Source organism: Chaetura pelagica, unplaced genomic scaffold, assembly GCF_000747805.2.
Source record: "Chaetura pelagica isolate M959 unplaced genomic scaffold, ChaPel_1.0 scaffold39, whole genome shotgun sequence".
In the NCBI taxonomy this organism is placed as follows: domain Eukaryota; kingdom Metazoa; phylum Chordata; class Aves; order Apodiformes; family Apodidae; genus Chaetura; species Chaetura pelagica.
This window is the reverse complement of record NW_009954614.1, coordinates 584,008-610,480: the sequence shown is the minus strand read 5'-3', so window position 1 is coordinate 610,480 and position 26,473 is coordinate 584,008. Positions and strand designations below refer to the sequence as shown.

Here is a 26,473-nt window from a genome sequence, read left to right as displayed (position 1 = left end):
CCATGTGGATAACAAACATCAAATATAAAGTGTAAGGAGAATAGAGGACTAAACATTAGGATCTTTCAAGACTAATGGTAGCAATATTCAAGGGTTTAGGACAGTTCTGATAGAAAAGCACATTAAAACAATCAGTACATGAGAAATAAGCCAAAATTACAGGAACTAGAATGTGCATGATTCAGTACTTTTTCCTTGAGAGAATAATGAGTTCTAGAAACATACATGCTATAACAGAGAGAAACTGCCTGCATTTAATAGAAGTATTTGATACTTTGCCACATGTTGAACTTCTTTTCAAAGACAGATAAATCAATAAAGAAACTTCATGTGGTGGTGAGCTAACTTAATGGAGCTTTTGTGGTTGGTAGCCTGGCGTGGGTAGTGAGAGGTAGAAGGATTTCCTAGTGCAGCAATGTTGCAAGGCACTGTCAGGTCAGAGGCTAACTAAAAGTGATGTGCTGAAGAATGGAATAGCAGAAGTAGGATGCGATTCCATATAACAAAATGCTGCAGTTGAAGACAAATAAGAAAAATGTAATCTGAAAGTTGGGAGTGTTGTGAAAACAAAATGAAAGAAGACACGGACCTACCAGTTCCTTCATTCTCAACTAATGCAACTAATAGAAAGGGAAGTGTGATCCTAGATGTCACCAGCTGGGGCCAGATGCTTTGGGATTTCACATGCTGCGTGCAGTCTTTGTCATGCTTTCAAGGAAACTGATTCAAATTGACAGAGGTTCAGAAAAGGGTTATGCAGAGAACTGGGGAAAGAGAAAACCTGCTATGGAAGTAGATAGTAAGGCTTAACATATTGAAGGCACAGGGTGTTACTTTGCTCTCTCACAAGCATCCTCTTTGTGTAATTGCTGGTGTGAAAAATAACACTAAAGGAAAAATTAAGGCAGAGTAATACATGAATATAAATTAGCATTTAGTGTTGAGCTAGAAATAGGTTCCTAAGTGTCAGAAAAAAATCTCAGTGCTTAGACTGTGATTAAGTTCATTAAATGGATTATACCATATGAGGCACGAAATAGCAAAAATCCTCAACTTGGTGTCTTGCAATACCTTCCTTGTTTGTCCATTCAGGATCAAGGCTGAAAATTCCTGATTCACAAGAAATACTGTGAGAGCTAAAAAAAATTCCTACACACTCCAAATCCAGTACAGCAATGAAACAGATCATTGCTTTTCAAGAGAGCAAAGTCTCTCATATTTAACGTAAAAAATAAAAGCACTGAAATCCAACCTAAATTTGCAAGCATCTAGATGAAGCTTGAATTGCTTCTAGCAATGTAGCATATAAAATATTTAATAATAACATACACGAGTAAGAAAATACTTGTAACAGTGAAGTCTAAATTCTTGAGAATTGTGCTTATAATTCTCATAACTCATCTCTGTTTCCACTTTTGTCCAGTGATCTGCCTAAGTTTGAGGCCACAACACAGGAGAGAATGGGAGAGCTCAAGAACAAGGCTTTGCATTTCCTAAAAATAAGATCTTTATTCTATAGAGTCTAAAAACATTCGTTCTGATGGCATTCAGAACAGTAAAGTTATGTATTTCCTGAGGAATAATTTTCCTTATAGTAAACAGAAATTGGAGTTCCACAATAATTATCTAAATATAAATGGGGAGTAAATCTCAAATACAAGCTCATAATGAATCTTGAGAAATAACAAAACAAAACACTGTGATCTGGAAGCCAACATGGGATGTCCGTGCCTCAAGAGGTACAGGAATGGTGAAGAAGCTGGAGAATGTTATTAGAATCAGTTTTTTAATTGGATGGCAAAAGATTAATATTGCTACTCAGCTGACAGTGTGTAATACTGTTAGTAAGACTTCTGATCATTTATGTGTTTAAAATGTGTAAATAGTTAAAGAGAACAAATCCTTTTGAGTTTGCACATTTTTGAAAAGCAATGAAGTAATCATTCTAAGGTTAAAAAAATTATATGGAGAGAACAGGTTTAAGTGATGCAGCAAAATAGTGCAGTTTGGGTAGTAATGGACATAAAAGAATTTTGAAATTGTGAAAGTTGTTAGTTGTAGCCACTGACAGGAGCTATTGAATGGTGAAATTATAGTGAGAAAGGTGATGATGGTCAGTCTGTGCTATTGCACTGATCTTATCTAATTGCATTATTTCTAGTTTTTTTTTTTCCTTATGTGTTTATGTTGCCAGGAGCAGCACAAATTCAAGCTCTAGAGGGAGTGGAAGTCACTGCAAAACTGAAGGCCAAGAAGACTCTCTAAAAACAAAGGCTTCAGAAGTGTTGGGGCCTGAAGATGAAGAAACAAGTAAGATACAATATTATTTTGGTAATGTTAAGGTAAAAATTCTGCTCTCATATGTTCATGAGTGCTGTTGAACTCAATGGAAGTCTCCTACATGTGCATATGAAGTCAGAAAACAGCCATAATAGAACATGATTTGTTTTTTTTAGGAAAGAAAAAGAAACCAAGCTGAGATAGTTGCAAATAAATATAAACAAAATTAACTTATTCTGTCTTTAGTTCTAAAACCCTCATTCTGTTTCCCTAAGGACATACTCTCCCCCAGTTTGTATAAAAAAACAGAACTGCGTTTTGCAGTCATAAATGAGTGCATTTGTAACATTTCTTTCAATGTAACAAGTCTTTCACTGTGTTTAGTTACATGTGATTGATTCATTGCCGCAAAGGCAGTTGAGTCATTATGATTGGTTCCTTTTGACAGAGAGATAACTGAATTTCTGGTTTTGGAAGTAACAGCTTTCAGTCACTATCTGTTTCAAGAGTATTATTGCTACTTTTCAGCAAGAGTTCTCATAGTGTAGGATATTAAGTATATTAAGGAACAAAGAAGAATTACTTTTTTCCTTGTTAGTGTATTGACCTGGGCAACTAGATAGGTTGTATATACACTGACTTTTATGTGATTAGTGTATGAGATTTCAGGAAAAAGACTTGTGGACTTGTTGAGGGGATTGCTTTGATTGGTTTGATCTAGGAATGTTACTGGTTTCTTTAGATTTGTTTACATTATAGATGTGCATCTAAATGAAATAATGTGATTTAATATTAAGTTGTTTAATTCAGGAGTTCCTGATGAATCTGACAAAGAATATGCAAGTGCTGAAGAACTGAAAACTACGGATGAAACTGTAGAGACAACAGAAGCAAGTATGTGTCTGTGCTCTTTCAAAATGTGTAGTTGTCTGGAGAAGTAGAGAACGAAAAACTACATTTCCAATATAAACTCAGCATACATGATTTAACTTCTGTGACCACTTGTAATGTCTTCTAAAATATGCTATAATTGTTAATGTTGTGACTTATTTTCCCCAATATTTTCTGTTAGCCGTATCAAATAAACCTGCTCCTGAGCATTCTGAAATCCAACCAGAAGAAGGCCCCAGTGTTGATGCTGTCTCTGGAAATGCAGAGGAAGAAACCTCCTGTGATAAGAGTGCAAATCAAGAAATTTCAAGTCAAAGTACTGAATCCACTGCCAACTCACTTGCTGCAAACGATGAACCTCAGCCACACCCAGAATCCTCAGGGCTTGCAACTCCAGATGAGTCGTCTACCAGGACCTCAGCTCTGCAAGAAACTGATGATAGTGATGATGATCCTGTTCTGATTCCAGGGGCAAGGTATCGAGGAGGACCAGGACACAGGTTAGATGAATGCTGATCTCTGCTATTGCTTGGCAAAATGCAGGGTTGTGTTTTTTTTTTAAATGGAAGATATAGAAACTCATGCCTCATATCCTTCACTAAAATAAGTTGTTCTTTGACAGCTAGCCAGAAGCTTGAAGGCTTGAGTTTAATTTGCCTATGTGCAAGATATGTATAGCTATTTTTCCTCCTAGCCAGGCAAGCTCCTACAGATCTAGTATCTGCTCGTGCTTACTTCTTGTCTGCTGAATACCCCAGTGCTACGTATTTGCAATTCGTTTTTTATTATTCTCCTTGTAGTCATAAATACACAAAATTCATACATTTGTGTACAGGGATCTACATTTTCTTTCAACTGTACTTCAGGTGTCGTAACTTTGGCAATGCAAGAGCTTTTAACTGTTGTTCAGCAGTGCTGTGTTTGTCTGTTGTGTGTACCTTAGGACTGATGTGTTCAGTTTTTCACTCTTTCTCTGGAAGAGAAACTCTTCTAATCTTTTTCCTTTTGTTGGTTATTGAGTATCAATCAGTATGAAAGACAGTAAAAAAAAAAAAGAAGCTTTCTAGTTATTGTCACGAATAAAAGACAAATTTAGTAAGCTTCGTGTATTTTTTCTTGTAAAATATAAATAGCTGTACATACTTGCTCATTGTTCAGCTAACTTAGGCCTCAATCTGGTATTGTTGGTTTAATACCTTTGTTCACTGATTTCAATTCTTGGGCTTTTTAAAAGCTGTGATAATTAAACAACATCTCTATTGTTGTACTTAAGAAAATAACTTTTTTACTTGTTTTACATGTTATGCAACCTAGTGACAGGTGCCTTAGCTTTACTCATATCCTGTGCAAAGGCAGCATCATCTTAATATTAATTTCTTACACTAGCAATGGAGATCCTTCACAAGAAGCAATACTATGTGTATTCGTTAGGGAAGAAGAAATAATTTACTAGTTGTGTATAGAAAGGTTTTGAATAATTTGCAGTTTAAAAAAAATGAACCACCACATTACCAGTAATGACACAAAGAACTGTTAGTGGTTCCGTATTACATAGCATGAGTGATTCTGCTCACTAAATGAATTTCTTTATGAAAAAAACAATATAAAAGATTCCATTTTATATCTTAGATAAATCTTATATAAAGTTCCATAAGTACATTTCCATGTACTACTAAGTCATTGTCGGTAAATACTAATGGCAGAAATAGTTTCCACTGCAAAGCCAATGTTCATTACAATCATGTCACTGAAGAGCAAGCAGTGAAAAGCCCTTCGATTTTAATCCCATTTCTGTTTTCGAGCAGGATTCTTGATTTCTCTTCATGCAACTTATGTTGTTTCTACACTGTAATAGTTTTCATAGTAATGTGAAAGACACTTCCAGGTATCATGTACTGTTACAATTTCCCACTAGTGGGGACATCTTAAATTTAGTTACAGTTCATCTGACATGCTTCTTTTTTCTTATTTTTGTGCAGCAAGACTTCTTCCTGTAGCATTTAAAATTTATCATTTAGGAAAGATCATTCAACTAAATTAATGATATAATTAAAACTCTTTATGCAGCCCTATGCTTCCTTATTCTTCTTCCAAATAAAAATCTGACAAAAATTCCTGTGTAGCCAGTACTGGTTTAGGATTGCCTCCAGGCTTTCTTTACTCAGATTTAATGCCTAACCAATTAATTTTGTTCTGCTTTTGTGTATGTGCAAGAAGTGACATTTTCTACTTTAACTTCTGAGCAGTCAGATACACATTTACGTTATGGTCCTTCCTATTAGAAGCATAGAACTATTCAGGCTGGAAAAGACCCTTGGGATCACCAAGTCCAACCATCATCCCTACTCTACAAAGTTCTCCCCTTAACCAGATCCACCAACACCACATCCAAACAACCCTTAAACACATCCAGGGATGGTGACTCCACCACCTCCCTGGGCAGCCTATTCCAGTGTCCAACCACTCTTTCTGTGAAACATTTTTTTCCTAATGTCCAGTCTAAACCTACCCTGTTGCAGCTTGAAGCCATTCCCTCTTGTTCTGTCTCTAAGTGTGAAATGAGACCAGCACCAGCCTCTCTACAATGAAATTTCAGGTAGTTGTAGAGACTGATGAGGTCTCCCCTCAGCCTCCTCTTCCTCAGACTAAACATTCCCAGCTCCTTCAAGTGTTCTTCATAAGATTTATTCTCTAGGCCCTTCACCAGCTTCGTTGCCCTCCTTTGTACTTGCTCCAGCACCTCGAGATCTCTCTTGAATTGAGGCGCCCAAACCTGGACACAACACTCCAGGTGTGGCCTCACCACTGCTGAGCACAGGGGCACAATCACCTCTCTGCTGCTGCTGGTCACGCTATTTCTAATACAGGCCAGGATGCCATTGACTCTCTTAGCCACCTGGGCACACTGCTGGCTCAGTTTGTTTTGGGTTGTTGTTGTTTTTAATCAGAGCAGCTGACTTTGATCAGCAAAGCCAGAGCAAAACCAGTCCCAGCAGCAGTTATGTCCATCACTGCCTTTCATTGTGGAGATATCAAAATACAGGCTGGGAAGAGCTTCAGCCTGGTGTGTAACTGCCATTTTGTCCTCATTTAAAGCACTGTCATGTTGTGGGGTAATTCAGAGAAGACTACTACTGCATATTCTTCTAGTTTCAGTAGTTGTCTAAATGTCCTCTGAGATACTGAAGAAAAGTAAGACATCCTATATGAGCTCAAAGGAATTTGGATTTCCAGGGGGAAAGCAGGCACTGGTGTTCTTACTGTCTAGCTGTAAGCCCTCTTAGTATTTCTATCACATGTGAAATTGAGTGAAAGGAATTAGAAGTCCTCTAGTACTACTGTGACAGTTGTTATAGCATATAATCCCTTTCATAAACTGATCAAATTTAAATAAACTCCCCCTGGCCCCTTAACTAGTGGGAAGCTACCTCAAAACATTGCTGCTATAAAGGGTATAAATCGACTACAATTAGTCATTTTCTTTTATGCTAACGTACTGTGTTTACTGAAATAATTTTTTCATGCCAAGTGCTTTTCACTTGAATGGTGTTCATCATGTCCATTTTCAGCTTTTGTCTCACTAGACTCATAGGGCCAAGTGTTTCTCACTCTTAGCAGTAAGAATTTCTGGTTTTCCTTGCATCGTGCTGGTTACTATCTGTGCTTCTCCATGTCCCACTTCTTTCCTGAGTATGGTAGACCAGAGTCATGCACACTGCACTTGTTTGCATTTTGCTATGATTAGTGGTATGAGTATTACTTTTGGTCTAGAGAAGATTCTCTGAGACATAACTGACCTGTAGTTATATCCTTCTCCTCTGTTACTTATGGCTGTCTCATAGTGGTCATTTGTGGTCAGACACAGGATCAGTTAGTATACCGAAATCTTTTAATCTGTTCTCATCTTTCACCAGAAGGAATCTCAGAAGAGTGTGTCAGTTTTATACTCTGAATTTCTACCCACCTCCTTTTCTCAAGATCCTAAAATCCCCTCTATATTCATAAAGTTACTCAACTCAGTGCGCTGCATGCCTACATTCTTACATCTCCATTAGCAATATATGAAGTAAAACTGCCTGTGACACTGGTGCTTAACTCCACTGGTATGCTTCCTGTAGGTTTAGGTTTTTTCTTTTCTCACTAGTAAATCGCTTTATCCAACAATTCTTTTACTAAGTCTCATTTTTTTCAAGTTTATCTAGTAATTTAGTTTACAATGTGTCATCCTATAAGATAATTAATGGAGGTAATACAGAAGTAATAAACTAGATTTATCTCTCTATAGACTATATAGGGGGGATGTCGCTTTGGACCTTTTTTGTTTGGTTGGTTGTTGTTTTGGTTTGTTGTTTTTTCCTTTCAGGAGAAGGTTATAAGGCTAACCTGCACTGATCTACCTTTTGTGGACCTATTTTATGCAGTGGCAAAAGAAAAAGTTTTAATTCTCATTTTTCTCTGGGAATAAAATAAAAAAAAGACTGTAGCCTTCTGAAACAGAGTGCTAAAAGCTGTTTGAATAATAATCCTTTTCTAGTGTATAGCATTACTGGTTTTATTTACAGCAAATTTTAGGATTCTTTAATGTGTTTTATTTGTATACCTAATAGCTAGCTGTTGTTTTTATAGAGGAAAAACTCTGCAGTTGAGGAATGAAGGTAAAGGAAACTGCCTCAGAGTAATTTTCCCACTCTAAAGTACATCTTTCTCCACAGAGAAAAGAAGGGTAAACTTCTGATTCTGTACTCTGAAATCATTCTCTTAAGCTTCTCCTTCAGGAAAAGAAGTGGCAGAAATGCCCTTTTGATAGCTCTTATCTAACTGCAGTTAGATAAACAGAGAACTTCCTGCTGCATCAATTCCTTTGGTCTCACTTTAGTTTCAGAAAGATGGATATAGATTTCAGATTCGTGAATCGAATGTTGTCCATTTTGCACATCTAGTGTTTTCAGAGCTTTCATTATTTGAAATTTTTTGGGTACAAATACAGCTTTAATGTTTTTGAGCCAAGGACTGGGTCTTTTTCTCTCTCTTACTTAATCTGAGGATAGATGCAAGGGACGTAATCTCTTTGTGGATACTTGTAAATCTCAAAAGTCAATGAGGATAATTTCTCACCAACTAACCTGAAATTGAACTGTCAGGAAAGACGGGGCAACAGATACAGAAACATAGTTTGCACCCACTTTAATATTTTGAACAGGACTTAGAATAATAGCAGCAAAACGTGTAGAAGTAACACGATCCTTTGAGAATGTGACAGCTGTTTTCTCTCGCATTTCTGTAGCCACTGTGCATCATAGAGGAATTGTGGAAATCGGTGACTAAAAGAAGCTAGATAGTTGGTTTATATATTGTGCTGGGGCTAGTCAATACATGCTCTTAACAAAACATGTAAGGAATGTCACAGAATATTTCTAACTGTAAAAAATGAAACGTGTTTTGTACAGCAGAGCACTTTAGCTAGATACTCAACACAGAAAATTACCTTCTGGATATTTTAGGGAATCCACAGGAAAAGATCCCTTCTTATATATATATATATGAGAAAATATGCAGGTCTTTAAGCCTCAAAGTATGCATATAGCGTTTATTAATATCTTACTATATCCAGCAAATTTAGTTGGAAGAGAGATAATAGATAGATAATATGGCTTGCCTTAGCACCATGCTTTGTAATCTGTGAGGAAAAAATAATCTATGCAAAATATATGTTCTTCATGCACAGAGAGAGCACGTTTTTAACAATCTTAATTTTCACAAATTAATCAAAACAACTCTCTCAGGGCCTCTTTCATACTTAAATGATTGAGCTAATTTTGTTTCAACTTTGACAGAAGCTGATCTATGTGTAGAGGCTAAGCCTGAAAAATGTTAAACGAGTAGGTTAAAATTTCAAACAAATGTGAATATAAAATGGAAATGATTCTGCAGCTCCTTCCACTTCTCCTATGGTTGAAGAAGAATTACTACATTTTATTAGAAGATCAACATTGTGTACTATTTTGTAATCTAAGTACTATTCTTGCTAAAATCAAAGTAGTCTCATATACTAACACCTTGAGAAGGAGGAGTCTTCTCAGTTGGAAATATGTAGAGCACATTTTGTAATAGATGCTAACCTTTTAAAAACATGATACTCAGCATTTTTGAATGACTTCAGTTGTTGTTCCCTTTACTAGATATAATATCAGAGGAACAGCGATAGGTGATAGAATAATGAGGTAATTAATTATTTTCTTCCTCTCCTCCTTTTTATTGCCGTATAATGGATTTACCAGGTTCTTGTTTTTCATATCTAACTGATATTTTAAGAGTTGCTGTATTTTAAATGCTATGAATTACAGAGCATATTGCTTGAGTTATATTTAGCTGCATGTGTTGCATGGAAATTGAAAAGAAATGGCAGTGTATATACATTTAACAACCTATTAAACTTTTTGCTGTGTGCAGTAGAAATTAATAGAATTTGAAAAGCCTGCATTTTATGAAAAGCAAATACCCTGTTTTATTCAGCTTTTGAGGAACTTGTTATATTTGCATGTGCCACTGCTGACTTGCTTTGTCTGGTAGTGAAGAACACCCAGTTCTGGACAAAAATATAAGAATACATGTACCAAAGACTGCTTATATTTTTTGCCTGAGCAAAGTTACAGAACTGAGCATAACTATTAAAGCTATATTTGATAATACATATTTAGCAACATACATGCTAAATCTTGTACAGTATTTCTTTTAATAAAATTAAATTTAAAAGTCACTTATCTTCCTCATTGAAATATTTGAGTGAATTAATAGCAAGAATTTGAGGCAATTTGAGCAATTGTCCTTGGTGACATGCCATAAAGAAGGAGCAGCTATCTACTGTGATTTAATACCAAAAGCTATTTAGGGGAAATGGCACAAAATAATTCTAATAATGAAAATTAACATCTTTGTTTTGTGTGGCTGGAAAGAAGGACTCAGATGTGGGTTCGTGAAGGACTTAGATTTCTGTATTTTAAATGCCTACAGGAAAATAGTGCAGATGTGTGTTTCTGTGTTTCTTTGTCTTATATTCCGATTGCAGCTGCAATTTGAATGAATTTAACTCTGCAACTTTCTTAAAGGTTCAGGAATTTGTATACTTTTTGTACCTTAAATTTCACTACAGGCATTCTTCATTCTTTCTATTCATGCTTACCATGGAGTTATTTATCACTTCAACATAGGCCATGGGATCGTTTGTTTCATATTGCTTTAAATTTAATATAAAAATGAATGATGCATTCAATATAGAATTTATTACCAGTTTATTTTTCTCAGATTTCCATTGTCATTTTGCAGCGTATCAGGTGAAAATTTAAAAACATTTTGTAGCTGAGATTAGTTGAAACATTGTGTTGGAAGGCCAGGAAATTACTTAGGAATGCATTACAATAAAGGTTTATTTTTATATGGTCAACAATGAATCAGCTTGGACTTTAGAGTAGAGTCAATGTGCTGTTAACATGATGGTTTTGCCCTTGTTTTTGAACTATCTTAATGCGTCAAATTTGGCAGCAGGAGTAGATGTATTCCAGAGGTCTGGAGGCTTGTGAAGGAACATGATTATTTGGTAATTAAAATCAGAAATATAATCAAATCTTGATATTTAGAAAAGAGATCTGTTTTAGTATGGTAATTGTGGGTTAACCCCAGCAGGCAGCTCAGCCCCACACAGCTCTTCGCTCACTCTGCCCCAGAAGGATGGGGGAGAAAACCAGAAGGGTGAGACAACTCATGGTTTGAAGTAAAGTCCAGTACAATGGCTTATTAGTTAGTCACCTTCCTGAGCTGGGCTTCACTTTGGTGATGATAGCCAGCTGGTAAGACACATGGTTGGAATTCTTAGGCAGGAGCACGGTAGCTGGCAGGTGGATTCCTTTCCATGGTCAACAAAGAAATGAGCATCAGAGGAATAGGTTCTTAATGAGCAGTTATAAGCCTTAGGTTCCCTGCTGTTGTTTTGGGTAAAGAAAATATTTCCAATGAGAAGATGGCAACAAGAAGTGGGGGGGAAATAAGTATCTTAACTTGAAGGAGCCAGGAGAAGAAGGAACTAGGGTTTCTGGTACTTAGCAAAAAGAGACAATGTTTGTCAGTTTAAGTAAATTTGGAAACTTAAGAAGTGACAAAAATCCCTACTACTGGAGGAATCAATACTGAGCTCAAAACAGGGCTGAGGCAAGAGGGATAGGAAGAGGAAGCAAGTACACGTGAGGTTTACAGCCAACTGCTGCAGCCTGGCTCAGGAGACAATCCATCTGTAATAATGGCATTTGGAAGAAGCAGGGTTATCTAGGGTAGCAGATTAACTTTATGGCATCCACAACAGCTGCACCTCTAGTGGAGCAAAGTTTGTAGCAGAATCCATGTAGATTACTTGCACGTTCAATTTACAGATAATTGTTCCATTTCCTGTCTTTTGAAAACATAATTAATTTTCACTGTTTTTCTTCTAACTAGTAGATTAGCATAGTAGTTTTAAAACATGCAGGGCTGGTTAGACAGAAATTGTTGAATAACATACATAGGAACTGAGGTCTGCAGCTCTCAAAAAAACCCCTAAACTTTTTGAGGAGCAATATGTGAAATACTGCAGTTTAAGAAACAAACTAGTTATGTAATTGTTCAAATTGCATAGATTTTTGTGGAAAGAAAAACCCTTTTTACACTTCAGAATTTCTAAACAAACAAAATTCTCTGACAATTTTGTTTTCATTTTATTTTTCATACTTAGGTATTTTCCATTTCTCTCCGTGTACAATAAATAGCTGTAAGTCAGTCTGCATCACAGGGTTTGTGTGGGCTGGGTTTTTTCCTTTGAACCTACGTTTAATTGAAATAATATAATGACTTTACTTCTGTATCCCTGTTCCACTCTTCTAGGGCTTAATATTAAATGGGCTTTTGATAATTAATGTTTACAACTATCAACTTGGAAGACTTCAAACCTGGCTGATCCTAAGGGAAGAAGTTGTGCCCTGAATCATGTCTATAGTCTTACTTTTGGAAGTAGTATTTGAAAATGTTCTTTCCACAAGGCACACTCCATAGGTATAATGAAAGTACCATACATCATCTTAGGCTCAATGTTACCAAGACTACACCCACTGACTTTCTTGTAACATACGGCACAAAGATACCTCAAAATCTGGCAAAACACACTAAGAAAGGCTTTGTACCTGCAGACCAGATAATGGTACTGAATATTCTGAAGTCAGAACACTATGTATAGCATAAAAGCATAACTAAAACTAAGTTTAGTTTAATTGGCTTTGCAAGACCTAACATTTTCTGTACTGTAAAATTACTAACATTAATCTGTACCCAGTATGTCTCGGGCATCTTCATTATTTGATGCCCGAACATGACTACATTATACAACTGTATCAATTGATGGAGTTGCCTGAGAAATGTCGACACACTATGCATAAATTTCATTATCTGACATTTTGTGCTTGGAAGAGTACACAGTTTGGAAGGGGAGCAGCAGCTCAGTCAGGCTTAGCTTAGGCTGAACTTTAGAACAGTACAAATTACACAGTGTGTTTCAGTGTCTGCTGATGCTCCAAGTGATTAGGCTACTCTCTAAGTTTATGTGGACAGAAGCAGGAATTGCTTATGACAAGCACAAATGAAAATGAAAACCCCACTAAAACAAATATGTTGGATTTTTTAAATTGATTTTTGTGTGATTTTAAAAAGCATAGAAAATCTGTAGTTACGAGAAAGAAACGCCTCTCGGAGAGAATCCATTTTTCTGTGCTGTTCTTTGTTCTGAAAAGTCATCAAATTGGGCCATATTTATCTTTTCTGGAGAAGACTTGTCTCTGCCAGGTTCCTGCTTTTTGCAGTATGTTCCTGGAGTACCTGATAACAATATCACAGTTACAGCTTTGTGTGCTCAACTGCATTCTCCCTCTTGAAAGTAATCAGTGACTTCACAGGATAATGAAATATCAATTCATTAATGCCTTTCAAAATAAGGCCCAAAATCAAGATTTTAAATTCAGAGCTAAATTTAATTGAAAGACAGTTTTTACCAAAAGTTGCTTCTGTGCTTCTGCTTTTATCTAAAAATGCATGATTCTGACTGCTGAATAGTCTTTAGATTCTTGTGTAATGTTCCTAGGGGAATTTCAAGGAGGAGATTAACTTTTCTAGAGATATAAAGATGAAAAATTAATCAAGAAACTACTTTGGGTTACCAGTTAGTTACTTTAATACCATCTCCCAATCCCAAGATTGGTTACTGCTATTTAGCAAGCAATCTTTCAGAAGGAGCTAGACAAGCCTACTGCTTTGTCAGTCCTAACGATGTTTAACTTACCAGACTTTTCACTGCACATCTTTTATTAATTAATTAATATGAATAAATATGCTGAAAATACAAATAGCAATTATAGTAGGTGATAGGTGTAAGGCTAGCAGTCATGTTTCTGAAACCAAAAGGGTCTCACTGTGCTGAAGGCCTGTGTATTTCCAAAGCTGTGTGATCATTCCTGGGGTTGGTAGCAGAGCAGTTGTTACTACACGGTTCTTGCTTTTACTTTCTCACACAAACCCCACCTTTTTTGAAAACAAGTACAAAACCAAATAAATATGTACAAATAATTGTTTAAAGTTTCTCTAAGTGTTTTATGTAGCCATCATATACATGCGACTTTTATTTTTTTTCCTTCACATAGAAGTAAACTGGTGAGGAGAAAAATTCTGTGATCTTTAAAGCACAGTAGAAAAAGAACATGGGCTTCTTTTTCCTCCACTGTATGAAGACTTTGTGAAGAACCGTCTTTTGAAGTCTGTTGCAGATTAAAGTTGAGACTTCATATATTACAAGGACCAACTAACAAATACAGTATATTTATTTAGTGTAGCAGAAGAAGGAGGAACTAGAAAATTGCCTAGATATGAGATTTTGAGGGGGCAGAAAACTGTCACTAAGAAAGTTATAGTAGTCTGGTTTTTCTGGGATTGTTTGCTAGACAAACTTCTAAGGCATGTATTACAATAATCTGCTGTTAAGTGGGTCTACTGGCTATTGCTTACAAACCTCTTGTACTTTCTATAAAAAATAAGTATTAAAATATGTTTTAAAAGCTTAGCTGTATTTATCCATTTGTGGATATCCAGTTTGTGGTTAGTTTGGGAGTTTGTTTTTGTGGGGTTTTTTGTAGTTTTGGTTTTCTGTAATACTGACTCATTACTAGCATTTATTTTTCTTCTTTGCCTAACTGTAGGATAACACACACTTTACCTTTTTTTTTTTTTTTTTTTTTTTTTTTCTCCTGTGACAAAATTGAATACAAAATCTAAACATACTACTGGCTCAGAATTAGTTATGAGAGAGATCGGGTGAAGTTTTTTTCTGGAAAGGAGGACTAGTTGCAAGAGTCTCCAGGATCAGTGACTAAAACACCATGCCACATGATTTGTGGACAAATTTGCAGTACTAGCTTACTGGTACCATACTGAAGTTGCAAATGTATTCAGTTCTGGCTCAGTTTACTTTGCAGGATAATATAAAGTCCTGTTATAGTCTGACTCCTTGCATTCTGCTAAAATGTGCACCTGCTCCTTCTAAGAATGACATTCCATTTGGACTGTTTAGGACCTCAAAGCTAACAGCAACCCTGGCACAGAATAAAAGAAGAAAAAAGTGTTAGGTTCAGGTGCTGGGATGTGACAGTTTGGTTATAACTGGAATTATGGGGATCTGCAAACTTAAAGCTAAACAGGGAAAAAGAAAGAGCACCAGAGTCTTTTCAAAGATAATTCAAAAAGTAGATTCCTGGAATTTAGCGTTCACAAAATAACACCTAGGATTTAGCTCATTTGTCTCTGTTATTCTAGGAAATCTTCAGCCGTATCCCTCACTGCTAACGTATGGGATGGTTGCTACAGTCACTTAACTCATCTCTTGCCTTAATATGAACCTTTTTAAAGCTGTCTAAGTCTTGTGATACAGAAATAGTTAACAGAATGATATATAATTTGGAGAAATATATAATAGAGATATATAATTTTGGAGAAAAAACAAATCACACTGGAAGGTGACCTAGATACTTCATATATAAATTTTAAAGTTTAAAAAAGTCTGTTCTGGCATAGATTTTTCACTTCAGAATTTTGTTGCCTTATTATGGGTGGAGGATATTTAGCACTGAAGAATAAAATAGCATGTGGATTTTGCCAAAAGCTTAAGTTTGTTCTTCAGAGAGGGAATAAAATGTTGCATCACTTGAGATATCACTGTCTTGCATGCCATTCTTGAGACAGGATGGAAAAAATGAAAGACTGTAATTTTACATTTGGGATAATGTTGCTGTCTGTTTCGAACTTATGGAGAGTGTGTTTGAGTGCCTAATTATTATTTTATAGTCCTTTTTGATAGCCCACTTCAGTGTTTAGAGATGGAGTTTCAGTAGCCTTCTCTTTGTCTGCAATTTGCAGGCGATCTGCTGTTGCCCGCATTCAAGAGCTCTTCAGAAGGAGGAAAGAAAGGAAAGAAATGGAAGAACTGGAAACGTTGAATATTAGACGTCCCTTAATCAAGATGGTTTATAAAGGTCATCGGAACTCCCGAACGATGGTACAAACTCTTTCTTTATTTTGGGAACTGTAAAGATTTTATGGACTGAATCAGTGTAGCTGCCACGTTGGTATGCTTGCCAAAAAAAGGATATTGCAACGTGTTGTAAGAACTTTTTATTGTATATTCAGTTGGAAGCCATGTTTGCTGCAAATGAAAATTAAAATTACCATGACTCATGTCACCGTATTAGGCATATAATTTTCCTAGGTTGAAGAGTCTCCCCTTAACTTCCGTTGAAGTTGGGCATTTTTCTTCACTTTTTCATTTTGTCTGTCAGCTTAAATGGTATAAAATACACCTACCTTCAAAATTATGATTTAATCCTTGCTTTCCCTGCCTAGCTCTTTAAAGGTGAAGATTAAATAATAATTTTTAGCAGCTTAGCAGGGAAAGTGAGAATTAAATAATTTATTTGGAAGAGCTTTGACATCTCTGAATTAAAAAAAGGAAATAGTGCTAGTTACTGAATTGTAATCTAACTACTAGCTCTTCTTTCATTCAAAATGCTGTATTTTAAGAAAAATAATGTTTTAAGAAACAAATGCTGTTTCCTGTGCCCACCCCCCCTTTTTTTTTTTTTCCTTTTGTAGTATTTTGAATAGGTGAAGTTTTGAGTACTAGGTTGTACTTTGTAGGAGTAGCAGGTACTTTATTTTGCAGATGACCTGAGGAGTAGTCCCTGTACCTCCAAAAGCAATTTTCCAGAGTTTGTGTGAATGGCTTTGATTACACTGGGGTAAAATGCTTCAGCAATTGCACATTTCAGTCTACGTAAGCAACAAGGCTTAGAATAAACTTTGATTAATGACAAGGAATTTTTCACTGTACTTCAGAAATGAACTTTAATTGCTCAAAAACTTATTAATTTAAAAGTCCTATCATCCAGCACTTTGTAGTGCTATTAAAAATAAGCTTGCTTAAGTGCCTTAATTCAGACTCCATCTGTGTATGTTGTTATACAGATTATTTCAGAGATTTTGTTGTTTGGTTTCTTTATGATGTGGTTGGTTTTTTTGCTTTTGTTTCACATGAGGACGTATGGCAAAGAATGCACACAACTGAAGATTGTTACTTTTTTCTGTTGGTTTCTGTGGTGGCAAACAATTATTTTTTTCACTGATACCCTCTTTCCTGCAAGGTGAGGGCTGATGATATTTCCCTTTTAAATTTGTGAAGGAGACAACATAGAAAGGTCTGGTTTCCTATACACCCAAGCAGCCCAGGGGTAAAGTTGTCATGTCAATTACATGGACATAAAATAAATAAATAAATAAAAATTAAAATATATTTATATACATATATGTAAAAGAAGAGTAAATTATGGTTATGCAGACAAATTGAGTAACTGTGGCAGTTGCTTGCTTTTGAGAACTATAATTTGGCAAACTTACTTTTTTTTTTCTTCATAATTCTATTTTAAGTGTGATTCTTACATTGTCAGAAAGCAAAAGATAAGTAGCATTATATTAATGTTTGCTTGCATCATTGGTAGGATTGGAACACTTTTAAGTGCAGCACACAGATTCCTGCCATGTAACCTCTTGAAAGATGTTTTTAGAATGCTGGGTGTTACTTTTTTTTAAATTAAACAGCCTGAGAGAATGGCAGCAGTGTGAGTTGTGGTAGTGAAACGATCAGGGGTGGGATTTTGTGTTTCTCTCTAGCTCTTGGAGGGAAAAAATGATCTTGTGAGCCCAAACTCACGTTCTTTTTTGTCAAAAATCTTTGCCTTGTGCCTTCAGTTCTGTGTCTCTCCTGTCTCTTCCTCACTGCTTTTCCCTCCAGTCCTAGTCTTACCTCCTTTTGTTTGTGTCATTCTTTGTCTATTCCACTCATACCAAATCCTGAGTCTCCCTTTTAAAATGTTGATTTTAAATAGAGCATGTGTGTACCTAATAAATGGGAGTTGTGTATGTCTGCAGTAGAATTGAGTGTGTATATGAGTTAGAGTACAAACTTTTAAAATGTGAATTTCAATTCTGTAAATTTATGTGGTGCTTAAGTTAGGTTTTGTTAATATTAGAAATGTAAAATCAGCAGTGATGTAAGAGAATACAAAGAAAACGGGAAGAAGTAATAACTGAGAACTAAAATATGAAGTTATTTATTATTGGAGGTAGTTATCTTCTAACAGGCAATGAAAAACACGTATTAAGAGGAGCTATAAGACAAAAGCTGCCAGAAGGATTAATATATTTGAAACATGTCTTTCACTACAGAATTTAGGAATGCAGTTTCTCTGGCTTATTTTTAGACATTAGGATGATTTAATTGCACTGACTGAAATAATTGGTATTTATTCTATAAAGATCTAGCAAGCCTATTGTGAACCTTTCAGGTCACAGTCTCTTGTGATTGAGTTTTGACTGCTCTTGAAGCCATGTCTCTCCTCCCACTGCCACCCCATCTAACCTGTCACGCTGTAGATGATGTAGAACAGCAAGGGAGATACTGCTGCCTAGCCTCTTCCTATTTTTAAAAGATTAACAATGGTTATTTTGATGAGTAAATCAGACGTGATTTCTGAAGGAGATTCTAATTGCTACTGCAGGAAGTGACCGTTCTTGTTGCTCAGACTAATGGTTTGGCTTTGTTTGGGCTACATCTTTTTAGGAAGGGAGGGCAAGAAAGGTCTCGACACAGAAAGATTATTCTATCATTTTACAAACCTAATAGTTGCTGCTTGAAAAAATATTCTAGGGTGGCTTTTTTTGGCTCAGGAATTGAATAAGCCACATTCTTTCAGGCTGTGATCATAAGGGTATTGTGAATACCCTTACCACACCAGTAACAGGTGTGGAATAATAGAAACGTTGTATTTCAAGGAACTGGTTATCTGATACGACTGCCACTTCTCCTGGCCTGCAATTTCTCTGTCATTTTACATGATCGTTTTCATTGTAACACTACTCAGTTTCATAGACAGGGTGCTTCAGCTACCTTCCGTTCCAAAACTCATGACAGTGTGTGTCTGTGGAACACTCAAGATGTTTGGGTTTTCCCACTGAATTAGTAAATACACAATTAATAAATAATACAGCATTTACTACACAAATAATAATTTCTAAGTAACATTTAAGAAATAAAAATACTATAGTCTTAATATAAATACTAACTATATTAATACAAAAATGTAACTAATATGGATGTTACTATCAGATAATACATTATTCTTATAATCCTATGACACTACCACGTTTTGGAGAGAGGGATGAAACAAAGAGGAGAAGAAAGTTCAGGTTTATTGACTTGCTTGTCTCACAAAGACTTTTTCAGGTCAAGTACAGGTCAAGCTAGCTACCTTGTCATTGACTGTATCTGCTATTTTTCTTAATTCTCAGAATCAGGGACAAGATAGTCTAGCCATTTTGAGGGGTGAGGTGGTCACTTCATTAGAAAAATGTTCACAGCATTGTTAGCAAATGCATATCCAGAGTAATTATGCTGATGAGACCATGAATATATTTAGGGTTCTTCAGACAGTAGGTTTAAATACCTGCTTAACTGTAGCACTTCACACCAGGAAAGGGAAACAGATGATGTAATAAATCATTATACAGTATATTAGGCTAAAGCATGAGCATCCTGTTCCCAGACCGCCATTTTTCCCTTTACCCAGAGGATGTTGTTCCTCTCTGTCTTCATCGCATGAAGGAGCAGAGGATGCATCTTGATGGGCTGAACTGAAGCATTTCACACCAGGAAAGGGAAACAGATGATGTAATAAATCATTATACAGTATATTAGGCTAAAGCATGAGCATCCTGTTCCCAGACCGCCATTTTTCCCTTTACCCAGAGGATGTTGTTCCTCTCTGTCTTCATCGCATGAAGGAGCAGAGGATGCATCTTGATGGCAGAGGAAGAAAGGCAGAATGTGACAGGAAGCTTTTGCCATCTCTACTCCAAAGGAAGCTTTCAGTCATCCTCCCTTAGCACTGGCAAACCTTCCTGAAGATCTTCTCTTTCCTTCTTTTGGAAGCTGTCAGCAGGGAACAGCCCAAGTGCACACTTTGCCTCACCCATTGTGAGGCACTGCAACAAACTGTGTATGTGTTGTGGTGAGAGCTGGCTGGTGTTCTGGAAGCCTTCTCAAGGACCTTGGATCTTTCTGCAATACCCATCAGTCACTGGCACATCCAGCCCAGTTGTGTTCACTCACAAACAGATGTGCACACTTTAACTCACAATGCTGCATTTGTGGATTTCCTCCCATCTTTTCTGGTCTATGAACTTTTCTTGAGTAACTTGTGCATCTTTTAAGTGAAAATTATTGCAGTGTTATTCTCAGAGGTGTAGAACTTGAGCCTTCAAAGGTATTGTTCTCCAGTCAGAGAAATCTTCCTTGCAAGTTTTGATTACAGCCAGTTAAAATCCAAGGTCAAACTACTGTTCTATCAATAACTTCATAGAGGAGTTAGCTGTAGGCAAAAATCAAAGATCATCCAAGGATAATTTTTGGTGAGTAAGTTATTTAAAAATTAATAGAGTTTGTGTGATGTTAGTCTGGTCAGTGCAAAGTAAATCCCATAAATTGGTCTAGGATGCTAAAATGGCCTTCAGTGTGAAAAGTAGGCCCTCAAACAGCTCACCCTTTACAAAATAGATTTTACCTTGCTCTCTAAATGTATACACAGCAACGAGTGTGTTTAAAAAAATAATTTAAAAAGTTAATAGTCCATATTTACAATGTATTATGTGTCCATGGGAATACTACTGATACGTGACAAGTGTTAGCTGTATCACTTCAAACTTTTTGCAAAGGTGCCTGGATACCTCAGCAAAGTAATGATAGGAGCAACCATATGGAATAGACTCTACCATTCGTGTGTCATGAAAACTGTGATATTATTGGTTCCACTTGCTTATACTTTCGTCTACTGTTACCATAACAGCTGAAGCTGAAGGGTCAGCTTCTGCCCACATGCCTTCCTTGTTCAGTGGCTTGTAACTAATTTAGACCTTGGACTTAAGAAGTCTTAGTTCTTACTTGATTTATTACAGAGGGTGGAGAAAAAAATCCCAAACTTGAATTTGTAACTCCTTTATCTGTCAGACCTAGTTAATTCCCACCCCATGATTTTCATAAGCTTCTGTCTCATCTCCTCTTCCTCTGTAAATGGAAAATACCCACCGGGGATTAGTCTGTTACTCACTTTAATTTACCAAACTCTTCCCCAAAACTGTTTCATACACCCCTGTCTCCAGTATCATTCTTGTCACTTTGGAAAGTGACAAATCTGCTGTCTTTTATTTCCAAGCAGCTCAGCCTGCCCCAACTCCTCTCATTTTTTTAGTTAGCAGCCACTTTGCTCTGGAGTTCTTTCATATTTTGAATTTTCTTGATAATTTTTCTTAAAAGGATTCCTTTAAATTTTCTTAGATGTTGTTGGATTCGGTGATCTCAGAGGTCCTTTCCAACCATGATGATTCTGTGATGCTGCATTTGGAGAGCCTCCCAGGGGCAGTGTTATTGTATGGAGTATGTTCTTTCATATGTTTTCCAAGCTTGTCTTACAACGTAATGGGTATTTTTGTTTTTACTGCAGATAAAGGAAGCCAATTTTTGGGGATCTAACTTTGTCATGAGTGGTTCAGACTGTGGCCATATTTTCATATGGGATCGACATACTGCTGAACATCTCATGCTGCTGGAAGCTGATAATCATGTGGTGAACTGTCTTCAGCCTCATCCATTTGACCCAAGTAAGATGATGGTTTTTCACAGTGTGTGTTTGGGTTATCTGTAGTAAAGCATTTCAAAGCTCAGTCTTAAATTCTTTGCTCAATAAAGCATTGTAATGATTAATGAACTATTGTTCATTTTTTCCCACATAAATCAGATAATACTGCTTTTAGTTTTGTCTTTTACTGATGACCTTTGGCCCTTAAAACCCTCTTTACTCAATTATGTCTTGGAATGCAAACATTACTGACATAGTATTTATAGAAAGTTAAGTTACAGCATTTCTTGCTCCTCTGGATACATTAAATGTTTCTGTGACACTAATGAGAGAAATATGGGATCACTGAAATGCCAGCAACACTTTAGAAATTGATGCTGGAATCTGGTCTCTACTTGACTTTGCTGAGTGAAGTGGGTGTCTCTGGCTCACTGGCTTAGTTTGATTAGAGGTACAATTAAAATTTATAGAAATTCTACTAATTTCTATTGAGGGAAAAATATCTGTAGACAGGATGGACCCAAGTAGTAGAAAGTATCATACATTGTCTGACATACAGATGGAAAATCTGAGCTATTCTGCAGCTTCTGGCACAGAGAAAGTATTTGTGTTATTTCTGTTTTCATAGATTACATGGCTGTAGAGTAACAGCTGTAAATAATTAAGCAAATACAGTTGTTAAAATCATACCAGAAGAGGCTGGGTTTTTTTCAGACAGTTTGTGGAAACATGGAATACTGTCCTATATAGGGTAAGCCTTGAACTTGTAAATGCTTACTTGAAATGGTGTTTCTGTCAACGTTCAGAGTGTGTGGCTGGGTCGGACACTCCTGTTGCAAGCACCTTTCAAAATGCCCTGTAGCTTCACTGATTTCTTGATGGACTGTGACTGTCTGTCTCCCTGTCACACACTGAAAATGTAATGAAGAAGTCATCCTCCTTCTAGGACAGTTAATCTTGCACAGTTTTCCACTTAGTGAGATCTTTCTATGCAATTGTTATTCCCAAAGGCATTTTGTACAATGATCTAGAGAATGTTCTGCAGCTTTTTGTTTTCCATATTTTAACAAGTGTTTTTAAGAGGATCCATTGCTCATTGATACTTGAATATCAAATAAATGTGCATTAAATACACTGAACTGATCAAATGCCTAAACAGCTTTGAAATCTGGATTCTGTCTTTGTATCTGGGTCTATATATCCTAGGGCTTTGTTATTAATAAAGATACTTACCAGACCAGCAGCAGAATTATGTTAGTAATGTATTTTTCTGCTCCTGTCCTATGTATATTCTAGTGCCTTAAAAAAAAAACAACAAAAAAACCCACAAAAAAACCCCACTAAAAAACACTCCACAACAAAACTATCAAAAAAACCCCCAAAACACAACAAAAAACCCTGAGGTCTTGATGTCTGCCTGTGTTTTTTGTTGTGTATATAAAAACCACACAATCTACAGCTCAGATTTCATATGGAGACAGTAATTACATTACTGCACATTCAGCATGGGAACTGACATTTGCAAGTAGATACTTAAAGCACTTTCAGTCATCTCGAATTATGTGCAGAAAGTATAAGTAGAGATGTAACACATTTAATTTATAATTACTATTTATTGCTTCTAGTTCTGGCCTCTTCGGGTATCGATTATGATATAAAAATTTGGTCGCCTTTGGAGGAATCCAAGATTTTTAACAGAAAACTTGCAGATGAGGTAAGAATCTTTTTTGTCTTTTTCCACAGTAATGGTGCATCATCAAATTCTAAAAAAGCATCTGGTGCAAATTACTGATACTGAACTAACAGAGTTATTTGATGTTCAAAAAATGAGCTACAAATGAAAAGCTGCCGCTTGTAATAGCTGATTTTCCTGTCATTGGCAGCACACAGAGGCACTTTGTATTCCATTAACTCTCCTAGAAATTCTATGATTTGCTGTTATGTACATGAAAGAAGTTGGAAGAAGTATGAACAGATATAGACAGAAAACTGGCAGGTATTATGAAACAAAGGTAGAGCCTGTCTTTAAACAAATAAATTAACTGAAGGAAATGAAATTATATACAGATCAGGGAGTGCAAAAATCAAATCGTATTAAATATTGTGTGGTGTAAAAAGGAGTTCAGTTTAAGACTGCCAACAGGCAACTTCATGGAATAAAGCAAATGTTACAAGCCCGATCAGTATGTAAAGTTGTGTAACTCATGGGTTTCATACCCTGAAAACAATAACAATGTATAGCAGTGGGCATACGATGATGATATAGTTGACTGCTGAATAATCATATTTCAGTGATTTGAATAACACAATTTATTAAAATGTTAGATATTTTTCTGTAAGTAATTTATTAGGGCAGATTTGGTTGTGAGGTAATTTGGGTTTTTTTTTTTGTTTTCTTGGACAGTAGGGATATAGTAGACAGGGTTTTTAAAAATTATTATTTCTCTATATTAGTGCTATATATATATATTTAAACCAAACAACACCTGACAAGCCTTAGCCACCACCCCTCATCCTCCTGAAAAAACCCAAACAATCCCCTTGAGAGTTTTGAACCTTTACCATTGTTTGAACAGTAGTAACACTGATTGAAGTGATGCTCTTGGTTTGGAGCCTTTGGAGTTTAGAAATATTGGTAAATATAAATGTATCCAAAAAGTAATTATTGTACTGATATTTTTGTCACTTGATTTTTAATAATAGCAAATTATTTAGGGATGTATTTATTTTTTCTTTAATAAAAAATGTAGCACTTTGATAAAATTTGACTGCAGTATGGTTTGTTTACTGGTTGTTTGGGTTTTTTTACATTTAATCCATGTATTGAAATACGTATTTAGAGGACCAAATAGGTTCAAAGAAATAACATACTTTAACCATGTTGAGTTTGGCTAAAGTGTCCCACATACCCAAGCTGAATTTTCCATAGAAGGGAAGGTGTAGAGAGCAAGTGTGTTTTTTGGAAAGTTCAGTATAGATACAAAACTGTATTTAAAATGAAAAGAGGCCATGACCTTAGTGAATAGGAAAAGACAGTGGGGGTGGGAACAAATCTCTCAATAGAGAGACAGCATCAGAAGCAGGTTGTCAAAAGGCTGTTCCTGATAATGCACTGGAGAAATAGGAAGTGAAAGAGGAAAAAATGGCAGCCTGCTGTCTTCTCAGTTTACTTCTTTTTGGGAGTGATCAGCTGTGCAAAGTGCCTGGTAAACAGATGGGAATGGAGAGAAGCACTGCTTTGAGTTTGGCTAGGAAAAAGGCCACTGCAGACATTGGCAAGAACATGTTCCTTAGAAAAGGAACAGGCTTGAGAAGACGTCTCAGGGAGTGAAAGAAATGCATTGTTTTTCCACTTCACAGCAGCTGATCAGGGAGGAAGAACTGAATAATGGTCAGAAATTGTCTCCACCTAGAGAAATTATTATGCTTAGAGATGACGACAGGACGCAGTCTAAAAGCTGAGACAAGCTAAGGTGGGGGGTTAGATTTTCAGAACAAAGCAAGTAGGATGAATGGCAAGGAAGTTCCACAAGGAAGGAAGGAGGCAAAAGAGCTCAAAGTATTTGTTAGTGTTTTGTTTGGTTTTTTTCCTTGAAACTAAGACTGTAGGAGCTGATTCTTTCAAGTGATTTAGAGGCAAAGTGTAGAGTTGTTTAGAAAGAATTACGGAGTTGAAGCGTGTTTCTGAACTGAGATAGACTAATTACTTGTGCTCCTTGGATTTTCTCCAAAAGTTTCAAGCAACATGAAGGGAGTTCAGGGTAATCTCATCTCTTTTCCTTCCCACATTCTTGGCCAGCACTGGTGCTAGAACTTCATTCTCAACACTCGCTATCTCTAACAGCACTTCCTCTCACTGGTTCTCCTCATTTCCAAAAGTTTTTCTCAGTTGCTCATCTTAATATCTACCCTCCATGTGGACAATGGAATAATGAACTTACTAGAATGTTCTTTAGACAATTAGATATCTGTAGGCAGAGTCCACTGTCTGACTTTTCTTACCACATAGAATGGGTGTAACTGTATTCAATATTAATTATTAAAATATTGCTCCTTCTTGTAATTTTGGACTCTGTAAATACCTTTTGCATCTGAACTTTGTATCTACAAACCCATATTGATGCAGTAAAATTTTGTGTTTATTTTTGATGATGTTTTTGCCCCCCCCAGGTTATAACACGTAATGAATTAATGCTGGAAGAGACCAGAAATACTATCACTGTTCCAGCCTCTTTTATGTTACGAATGTTGGCTTCATTGAATCACATAAGAGCAGGTGAGAGACTTCTGAAGAGCTTGTCTACCATACTGGTCTATGAAACAGCACTTGGATTGGGGAACCATAAGGATATTCAGCTCTCTGTGGCTACACTTGGGGTTGGTGAGAAGATTTGAGGGTTGTTCAAGGGTCTCTTAATAGAAGTGCTTGGGAATTGCTTCCTGAGTGTGAGACTTGCAACATTTTTGCAGCTGTTATTTTTTACCTCAAAACAAAGAGCAAGAATACAGTAAAATATTTGTAGAGGTTATGATACTATCCATTTTGAATTGGCTTATTTGTAACATAGTACTAATTAGATATTGAAAAATACTCTCTTTGCTGTGAAATGTTTAGGGCTAGTGCTACATGATAGGAAAGCTATTGGAGATGACTAGAATGAGTCATAAGGTAAACTGACTGTTGTGGGCTTGGGATTGTTTAGGGGTGAAGGAGGATGTCAAGATACAGGCCTGTGGAAGATATTAATGAGGCACTGGCAGCTGTTTCTGGGGCAGCAGGTACTAGTGTGTCCTTTCAGTGAAGGGGCAGTTCCCTAGGGGCTGAAACTGGTGATATGAGGGGTTGCATGGAGAATTATCTGTGAACTGGTGTTCCTGGGTGCTAGTGCTGAAGAAGCTGACTGCAGTGGGTTGATACTGAAAATAGAGGACAATGTATGGGGAAGAAAATATGAAGGTGAAAGTGATGAAATAAAGAATATGGGGGCTTGGGCACTGCCTGA

General features: G+C 36.4%; 1 protein-coding gene across 1 annotated transcript in view; it reads left to right on the top strand.

Annotated features, from left to right (window-relative positions):
- DCAF6 (DDB1 and CUL4 associated factor 6) overlaps positions 1 to 26,473 on the top strand; it is an 89,677-nt gene that overhangs the window by 61,949 nt on the left and 1,255 nt on the right. The window contains exons 15-22 of the mRNA XM_010005501.1: positions 2,195 to 2,310; positions 3,091 to 3,174; positions 3,353 to 3,671; positions 9,351 to 9,392; positions 15,646 to 15,784; positions 21,336 to 21,492; positions 23,096 to 23,184; positions 25,641 to 25,746. Of these exons, the coding sequence (XP_010003803.1) occupies positions 2,195 to 2,310; positions 3,091 to 3,174; positions 3,353 to 3,671; positions 9,351 to 9,392; positions 15,646 to 15,784; positions 21,336 to 21,492; positions 23,096 to 23,184; positions 25,641 to 25,746 (1,052 nt within the window). The remainder of the gene's footprint in view (positions 1 to 2,194; positions 2,311 to 3,090; positions 3,175 to 3,352; positions 3,672 to 9,350; positions 9,393 to 15,645; positions 15,785 to 21,335; positions 21,493 to 23,095; positions 23,185 to 25,640; positions 25,747 to 26,473) is intronic.